At 43.4% G+C, this 9,859-nt stretch overlaps 1 protein-coding gene across 2 annotated transcripts in view; it reads right to left on the bottom strand.

The window, feature by feature from the left end:
* The window catches only part of COQ2 (coenzyme Q2, polyprenyltransferase), a 71,556-nt gene extending 66,996 nt beyond the window's left edge, over positions 1 to 4,560 (bottom strand). For both annotated transcript variants that reach the window (XM_004390975.2, XM_023725709.1), the window contains exon 1: positions 4,308 to 4,560. In XM_004390975.2, coding sequence (XP_004391032.2) covers positions 4,308 to 4,560 — 253 coding nt within the window. The remainder of the gene's footprint in view (positions 1 to 4,307) is intronic.
* Between the last annotated feature and the right edge of the window lie 5,299 nt (positions 4,561 to 9,859).

The raw sequence follows: 9,859 nt of genomic DNA, 5'->3' as shown, positions 1-9,859 counted from the left end.
TTCCTCATATGCATGCGAAAGCTGGACAATGAATAAGGAAGGTGGAAGAAGAATTGATGCCTTTGAATTATGGTGTTGGCAAAGAATAGGCAAAGAATATTGAATATACCATGGACTGCCGGAAGAACAAACACCTATCTTGGAAGAAGAACAGCCAGAATTCTCCTCAGAGGCAAGGATAGTGAGACTTTGTCTCATGTACTTTAGACATGTTATTAGCAGGGACCAGTCCCTGGAGAAGGATAGCGTGCTTGGTAAAGTAGAGGGTCAGTGAAAAAGAAGAAGGCCTTCAACGAGATGGATTGACACAGTGGCTGCAACAGTGGGCTTAAACATAGCAATGATTGTGAGGACGGCGCAGGACCAGACAGTGTTTCGTACTGTTCTGTTAACAGGTTGAAAAAGGATTCCTCTGGACTCCAGCTGGGTCCTGAAGCTGAAAGTAGAAGACGCAGCTACGTTCAGAGAAGGACTCAAGTCAATTTCTCTATCACTAGCTCATCACCCACTTCCAGTCTATAACACAAGAGAGAACTAAGGATTCTTGAGAAGGTTTCAGCTAAGTGCAAGGGAGAGTATTTTGGGATAGCTTGTTTGAAAGCAGTGATATGAAAAGAATAAAACTATTGTGTAATTTAAAAAAAAAAAAAAAAACACACGACAAACTGAGAAAATAAATCTGCAACTCATATCACAAAGGGCTATTCTTCCTAATAAGTAAAGAGCTCCTAGAAACTGACATGATAATAAACCAATAAAAAACAAAAAACATACATAGAAAGCTTGCAGAAAACAAAATACAAGTAGCTCTTATATATAAAAGGTATAACTTTGAGAAATATACATTAAAACTACACTGAAACAATATTTTTTACCTATTAGATTGGCAAAACCCTAAGGTCTGATGACACACCCTAGGGATTTGAGCACTCTCATGTATTTCTGATGGCATTGCAAAATGGTCCAACTCTTATGGAGGACAATTTGAAAATTTTTACCCAAATTACATACGCGCATACTTGTTAACTCAGCAATTCTTCTCTTTGAATTTACTTAATAACAATAATAATATATGCATATATATGCCATTTTTACTAGCAAATGATTGGAAACATTCTAAATGCACAATAGGGATGATTAACTAAATTATGGTTATCAATGTAGGAGGTTATAACGTAGCCATTAAAATATCAGGCAACTCTTTATGTACATGTACTGATATGGAGTGATCTACAAGATACACTGTTAAATGAAAAAAGCAAATTATAAAATAGCCTGTACGGTAGCTACCATTTGTGTTGAGAATTTACACGTATATGTATACGTTACTAAAAGGTCACTATGAGCCGGAATCGACTCGACGGTAACAAGTTTGGTTTTTTTTTGTTCTATGTTACAAATACATACATTCGAATGTTAATATGTTCATAGACCACGTCAGAAAGGACAACACAATCATCTATAAATACAGTGAAACAAAAATTACACTGCCAATGTAGTGGAAAGGTTGCCACCTGCTGAAACTTCCTGAAATAACACAGGTCGTCAGATCCATTTGAAACAACAATGAAACCTACTTTGGTTTATGAAGGTAGTAACAAAATCCAACTTCAATGAACATAAAACAATGAACATAAAATTACCTACAAAAAAAGAAATTAAATAAAGAAATATCAAACCTCGAATTCTACTACTGTCGATTTATTGTTGCTGGCGTATGGTAGGGGCTTAAAAAATGCTTGCTGAATGAATTGTAACATAGGACCATTAATAAGTTGTTTGAAAATCCTGCAATTATCACCTTATTTAATATCAAATAATGCAGGCTGGTATCTTCTTAACATACATAACTATTAACACAATTTTCTCCAAGCCTCACTTCTGAATTAATAACGGCTAACATTTTTGAAAATGTATTCTATGCCAAGTACTGTTCTAAGCACTTCACATATATTAATGAATTTTTATGACAACCCTAAGAAATCAGTATTATTAGTATCTTCACTTTACAGATGAGAAATAAAGGCCCAGAGAGCTGAGGTAACTTAACCAATGTCCTTCAAGTGGGTAATGAAGATTCAAGCCCAAGGGGTCTGGCTTCAGTTCTATTCATAACTCCTTTGTAGCCTTTTGTTATGTGGTGAGGTCTGCACCCGATTACCAACCTAAAGGTTGGTGGTTCAAGCCCACCCAATGGTACCATGGAAGAAAGGCCTGGTGATCTGCTTCCATAAAGATTACAGCCAAGAAAACCATATGGAGCAGTTCTACTCTGTAACACAGGAGGTCACCATGAGTCAGAATTAACTCGACGGCAATGGGTTTATGGGTTGTGTGGTGGGGTGGCCTAGTCTCTACGGCAGAAGCCAGAGGTTTAATTGTGGAACTAGAAATAACGATAGCTGTTGATCTGTTTTGAATTCCTGTAAACCTACATTGCAGCTTTTTGATGAAGACTCCAAGAACAGAATTACAGCCAGATTTCAGATTAGAAATGGCATGGAAACTTATGCCCACCAAACTGTATCTGGTTCCAATGATGGCAGAGCTGTGCCTATCAATTAATTTGCTTTAACATTTTAAATGGCAATTGTTGTAACTCTTAGTGCTCTAATCCCAAACAGGTAGTGCATGAACCTAAAATACCAAAAATAAGACTAATCTGGGGTCTTGGTTGGGCAAAAACAGAGTGAATGTATTTAGATGTCTGAATGTATTTCCATGCACAGCAACGTCAAATGTAATTACCTAGATTAGCTGGAGTTCAGATTTGACCCCTTCCTCCCCACCGTCCATTCTTCTTCAGTATAGCTCTTATCCAGCCTAAACTGGTTGCCATGGAGTGGATTCTGACAGGACAGAGTAGAACTGCCCCATAGGGTTTCCAAGGAGCCGCCAGTATATTTGAACTGCTGACCTTCTGACTAGCAGCTGAGCTCTTAATCACTATACCACCAGGCCTCCTTATCCAGCCCAGTCTCCCAGTATTTTCTACACCCACCTGGTGTTTCAGACCAGGCTCATATTCTTAAGTGTCCCACCATACCACCCTTGGGTATTTGCAAACATACTTCCCTCACCAGGAAGATCTCTTCCCTTCTCTACTCAGCCTCTGGAGTACAATTTTTTCTTGAAACTTTTCCCAGCAATGGGGATCAACAGTAATTTCTTTCTCCTGCAGTGCTTAATCTGTACCTCTCATATTTGATTCCATACGTTCCTAGCTCGCCAAATTGTCTTTTGCCAACTAGACAGGGAGTTCTTTGAAAGCAAGAAGTTTCCCTAGCTCTTTCCATCCCCAAGGCTAAGCAATGTGATAGGCATTTATTGGAGTCCCTGGACAGCATTAAGAGTAAAGCACTGACTAGGAGCTGAAAAGTTGGCGGTTTGAACCCACCCAGACAGGCCTTAAAAGGCAAGCCTGGGGATCTACTTCTAAAAGGTCACAGCCTTGAAAATCCTATGCAGCAGTTCTATTCTGCGTACACGGGGTCTCCTTGAGTTGGACTCAACTGCAACAACAATAACAAGAATTTATGAATACATTCAATACTAATGCCAGGCACTGTTCTAGGCATGAAGATTGTTTTTTTTAAAGTCCCATCGACCTGGAGCCTGCATTGTATTGGAGGTGTCAGTCAACTAATAAATGTGTAAGGTTAGCTACGCTAAGTACGCTGAAGAAAAATGGAGTGACGGGAGACTGCGGTGGTATGTGTTGCTTTAGAAATCCTCCCTTAGGAGGCGACAGCGAGCTGAGAGGCAGTCCATAAGCATTGTACCTGATACGTTCCAATGAATTAAATCTTTGCGTTAGAGTGGTGTAGGTAATAGAGTTTGGACTCAGCATCAAAACACTGGGTTCTTTTGGTCTGGCTCTGCCGAGGAGCCTTAGTTTCCAGGTCATCTTATTTGCCTTGGGGGTCTTACATTTGACCCTTGGGGGTCAAACATTATCAAGAATGTGGAAGTGCTTAAACACTGTAAATCTCTGCGAGTAAAGAGAACGGAAAGTTTCGCTCGATTCACCATTTAAACAAGTATTTGAGGAATGGGTGAATTTCCTCCCCGCCTCGGAGACGCTGCATTCACAGGGGCGTGAGAGCTGGAGGGTCCCCACGGAGATCGTCCTGTCCCCGGTGTCCAGAGGTGACGCACCCCAGAGTATCCGAGCCCGGACTTTTAGGCTCTCTTGATTTCTACCACATAGGGGCCGGCCATCTCCGGCAGCTCCGCGCTGCCAGCTCCGGGGCTGCGGCCCGCTGGCCCTGGCCGCCCGCACCGCGCGCCCGCCCGCACTCACTCACCAATGGGCTTGTCCAACCGCATAAGGCGCAAGTAGGGCTGGAGAGGGCGGGGCGCCGAGTCCACTACCGCCGCTGCCGACAGGCTGAGCGGGCGCCCGCGTGGCCCCGGCCGGGCTGAGGGCCGCCAGTCCCCTGTGGGAGGCGCGCCAGCTTCGCGTACCAGGGCCGGGGAGCAGCCGCGCGGGACCCGCAGCCAAGCCTGCGTCACAGTCCCCAACCCACGGGAGAGACCCGCAGCGCGGGAGGCCAACATGGCGTCGGGGGGCGTGGCCCCGGCCTGACGTCAGTGGCGGGGAAGCATGCGCAGTGGCGTCTGCCGTAGGACGCGCAGCGCTTCCCTGAGTGGGCAGCGGCGTAGTTCCAGGTTTTGCAGCATCGTGGTGGTCTCTGCCCTCTGAGAGGGTTCCAGGGATATTTCGCGTAAAAAACAAAACCAAATCTATTTGCTTTCTCTACAAATGGAAAAAGTGTTTACTCACACGGAGTCGTTGTACGGGAGGGGGGACGTACTGAACCCCAAAATATAATTTGCATACAGGTGTTTCCTTTTTAAAGCTAAAAGGACACCAAGAGGCCAAATCTCAGAATATAAAATAAAACCGGATTCACGGTTAAGGAACATTCATTGCACAAGTAAAAACCTTAAATCTGGCAGACAATCAGAGAGGTTTGTATAATCTAGAGCTCGTGTGCGATGCTAAGCGCCTGAGCTAGAACACCTGGTCAGAGCACTTGCTCAACCAACGCTTGTATAGATAGCGCTGTGCGCCAGGCACTGTTCAAGTCGTTTAACATGTATTATCCTATTCAACTCCTTTCTGCGTGACCCTGGGCAAATCACTCCTCTGGATGTTAGTATCCTGGGGAATTGGATCAGTCTTTAAGCTCCTTTTCTTAAAGCCTGTGCAGTGATTATGTGATATCCTGCATGTCCCAAGTACATCAACAGCGCGGCAGCTTTGGGTGTCAACGGAGGGGGCGCCCTAGCCTTTCTCGTGCCTGCAAAGCAAAGGGCAGATGGTAATCTGGGAAACATTCCTTGATTTTTAGATTGGAGATGATTTAGACCAGCCCAAAACCTTGAAACAATGTATTATCAGTTATCTATTGCAACATAAAAAACCAAACAGCCAAAAACCAAACCTGTTGCCGTGGGGTCGATTCTGACTCATAGTGACCCTGTAGGACAGAGCAGAACTGCCCCATAGGGTTTCCAAGGAGCAGCTGGTGGATACAAACTGCCGACCTTTTGGTTAGCCGAACTCATAACCACGGCAACACCAGGACTCCAATCAAACAGCAGTGATTTATTACTTCTCCCTTTTATGGCTTCTGTGTGTTGACTGGGCAGGTCTTTTGGCTCATCTTGCCTGGCCTCACTAATGTGACTGCTCTGCTGGGAGGTCCAAGATGGCCTCAGTCACATGTTTTGTGGTTAGCTGGGGCTGTCCCCAGATTCATAGTCTGAAAGTACAATTGTGAACTTGTTATTCTGCTGGTCACCTGACCTCAGTGGCACGTTGTTGTTACCTCTTTGTTGTTGTTAGTTGTGTGGACTCAGGGACAGATTACTCAGTAAGCAAGGTACTCACAGGTTTACTTGTGCTTACTTACTAATCTGTAGTGCACAATTTCACCTGTTTTTCACGGTGTCAAAGATGTAGTGAAACCATGTGAAATTGTGCACTACAGATTGGTAAGTAAACACAAGTAAGCCCTTGCATACCTTGCTTACTGGTTAATCCGCCCCAGTGTGCAGTTCATTACCACTCATGGCGACCCCATGTGTGCAGAGTAGGACTGCATTCCATAGGGTTTTCAAGGCTGTGACCTTTTGAAAGCAGATCACCAGGCCTGTCTTCTGTGGATCTGGCTGGTTTCAAACCTCCAACCTTTCTGCTGGTAGTCCAGTGCTTAACCATTTGCACCAACCAGTGGCACCTCATGACTTACCAAATTAGGTTTAAATTCCCCAGCTGGGCATTTGAGACCTTTGACCTCACCTTAATTTTCCAACCTTTGCCCCCATTGTTTCTCTGTATGTACATAAGCTTGTTCTCCAGGTAACCCAGATGCTTGCTGTATCCCACACAGGACACTTTGCACCTGCTTGTTATTTCCCAGTAACTGGGGTTTGTACCACAGTCTGTACCTGTTAAAAATCCCATCTAGGGTTCTAGAAATTCTAAGGTGCTTTCCACCTTGGAAAAAAAATATGATAAAAAAGCTTTTTTGAAAAACAATATTCAAAATACAATATTATCATATAAAGATAAATAAATCCAACTGGGAGATTTTGAGACTCATTTTCAGAATTGTTCCCAGTTGCAGTTTCCACTTACTGAGGAGTTAGAAACAGAAATGGTCAATGAAATTTGAATCCTGTAGAAAAGGGGACCAACTGACATATGAAAGGAATCATTACATTTTTTTGCATCCAATTTTTATTCCAATCTTAGAGTCTCATTAGTACAACTATCTTTCTAGATATCTGTGTCAGAGGTCCCCAAGAGAACTACCAGTTTCAGTGATTTGCTAGGAGTACTCACAGGATTCAGCACAGAGTTGTACTCATGTATGGCTTATTACAGGGAAAGGATACATGGCAAAATCAGCAAAGGGAAAAGGTGTGTGGAGTGAAGTCTGGAGGAAACCAGGCTGAAGCTTCCAAGAGTCCTCTCCTAGTGGAGTCACCCAGGACAAGCTTAATTCCTCCAGCAAGGAATTGTGTGAAATGTTGTCTAGCAGAGCATCTTATTAGAGACAGAGTCCAAGGTATTCATTGAAGGCTGGTCACATAGGCACCCTCTGCCTAGCTCCTAGAAGGAATGTGGGTGTTTGGCATAAATTATATTGTTTGTAAAATAGTTTAGGCACAGTGAGCCACTCCTGTCAGTTCTGGGAATGGTGGGCATCCTCTCAAAATCCAAGTTCCTAGATGCTAGTCAAGAACTAACTTTGTAAGCGGGACTTCCAAAGGATAGCAGTCTCAGATTTGCTATGTTAACTCTTTTCTGTACAATAACACTGTACAAACACAACAGAATCTAAAATGCAACAAACTTATAAAGCTCAAAACAAATGTGACAGCAACAAACCAGCTGCCCTCTCATGGTGATCCCATGTGTGTCAGAATAGAACTGTGCTCTATAGGCTTTTCAATGTCTGATATTTCAGAAGTCGATTGCCAGGCCTTTCTTCCAAGGCACCTCTGGGTGGACTTGAACCTCCAACTTTTTGGTTAGCAGCTGAGCGCTTTAACTGTTTGCACCACCCAAGGACTCCATTACAGCAATACTGTTTAATAAAAGCCAAGAATGTAAAGTGCATATTACAGATAAACCTGTGGACCACCATCTGCTTGAGTCTCAAATAGTGATGAGGAGAGGGCGGTCCTTGATAGTTCTACAAAACTATCTTATAATTCATTCACCAATTTTATGAAAGCTTTCAGTGTTTTCATAAAATAAAAAATTTAGTGTGTATGTTGTTAAATTAAGTTTTTATAGTTTCTGGCTTTCAAAGAGTTAACAACCGAAATGAGAAAAGCATACAAATTACTACAGTACAAAGGAAAAATATTTAAATTCCATGAAAGAGGGAAAATAAAGTTCTACTGGTATCTTAAGTAGGGGGGAAAAAACTTAAAGTTGGAGGACTGTGTACAAATCAAATGTCTGTGGCAACAGTGGTGGATGAAGGCATATATACAGAAGAGTACTTACAGGTATAGGAAATCTAGGCCTAACAGAAACTCTACCTGCATATGCTCTTCCTCCTTCTTAAAGGATTAGACAGACATACAGGCAATATTCGCACTTAGGTGACTAGACCCACCTTAGTACATCTCTTGTGAAAAGAAGTGCTTCAAGGCTGGGACAGAGCAGTGACAACCTGATGCTTGCTTGCCCCAGCTGGCAACTTACTGACTCTCTGAAGTTGAAAACCAATTTTGATGGTTAATGTTATGTAGCAGCTTCACTAGGCCATGATTCTCAGTATTATGTAATTATCCTCCATTTTGTGATCTGACGTAAGGGGAGTTTCCTTAGAGGTGTGGGCTGCATCCGATATATATGAATGTTTTGGCAAAGCTCTCTCTCTCAATCCTGCATCCGGCTGTCATCATCTGACCTCTGGTTCCTGGGATGTGAGCCAGCCGCCTGCCACCTGACGTACAGATTTTGGGAATTGCCACCTCCTGCAGCCCTGCAAGCCCGCAGCCTGCCATCTGACCTGCCGATTTTGGGTTCATCAGCTCCTGCAACCGTGTGAGTCAGGAGAAGCTGCCAACCTGGAGCCTAACCCTCAGATTTTGGACTTGACAGCTTCCATAACCGTGCGAGCAATTTCCTTGAAATAAATCTCTCTCTATATATATATTTATATATATAGGCTTCACTGGTTTTGCTTCTCTAGAGAACTCAGCCTAACACACTGACGAATTCACTTTTCAGGCCAGAACAAGTGAAGGGTGTTGATAAACAGTAACCCAGAGACTGACTGACACTCTCCTGCAGCCAAAATAAATAGACTTCGGATAAAATACCTCAACTGATGATTTGGAAACCTGCTTCTGAGGATGAGGAGGGCTCTAAAATGGAAGCCCTTGCTGACCCCAGCCACCTGGGGTGAGCTTTCCTCTCTGTCCTCTCCCACTTATAAAAGTTACAATATTTTACTCTATGGATCTTCTACAGACAGACAGGAGTTCCCACAACCCTGTTTTATTGGGGGACATTGAGAGCTTCTGTGGCTGCAGTGGCCCTGGGATCAGAGCGCCCTCTGTGAATCTGGGTCTTCATGGGGAGACTCGTGAGGATGGAGGACAGGTAAGATGTTTTGGCCAAGAGCCAGCATTGCTGTGAGGGGACCTCCTGGCTGTCCAGTCATCCTCATCCATGTGTTTCAATGCCTTTTTGGTCTAGATTCTCAAATTCAACAAGCCCATTGCCTTTGGCCTTTGGAAAGATGGGAACACATTTTTTTCTGTAGGCATGTCAAGCATTCATTGTTCAGAAAGTAGAAAATATTTACATGGTGTGATTCTTAGTTATACTACCTGGAAGCCTCCCAGTGTGTATTTACACAGATTTGAGGGAAAGACTCTACCTTTTCTTTTCCTTTTCATCTTTTTAGGAGATTTAGATTCAGAGCAAGAATACTATCTGTTGTCCTATCTCTGGCGAGAACAATTCAGAGGAAATCCAGAAGATTCTGGAATTTCCAGAGCCACAACCCTTGCCCTGCAGCTTGATGCGAAATGCTAGTCCCAGATTTGGTCCTGCAATCATCACCATCAACGGGAGCTCTTATCAGGAGCTAGGCTTCCTCTCACTTCCTTGAGGTCCTCTTTATCTTTCACACTGCCTTAGACAAGTCATCAGAGCGTTTTGGTGTTTGGCAGGAGAAAGAACCCTAAGCTGAAAGAAAAACCTGTTGCCATCGAGTCAATTCCGACTCATAGTGACCCTATAGGACAGAGTAGAACTGCGCCATAGAGTTCCCAAGCAGCGGCTTGTGAATTTGAACTGCCAGCCTTTCAGTTAACA

This window comes from Trichechus manatus, unplaced genomic scaffold (genome assembly GCF_000243295.1).
Source record: "Trichechus manatus latirostris isolate Lorelei unplaced genomic scaffold, TriManLat1.0 scaffold00374, whole genome shotgun sequence".
NCBI classification, from domain to species: Eukaryota; Metazoa; Chordata; class Mammalia; order Sirenia; family Trichechidae; genus Trichechus; species Trichechus manatus.
Note: the sequence above shows the minus strand (reverse complement) of the source record. Positions and strands in the feature narration are given on the sequence as shown.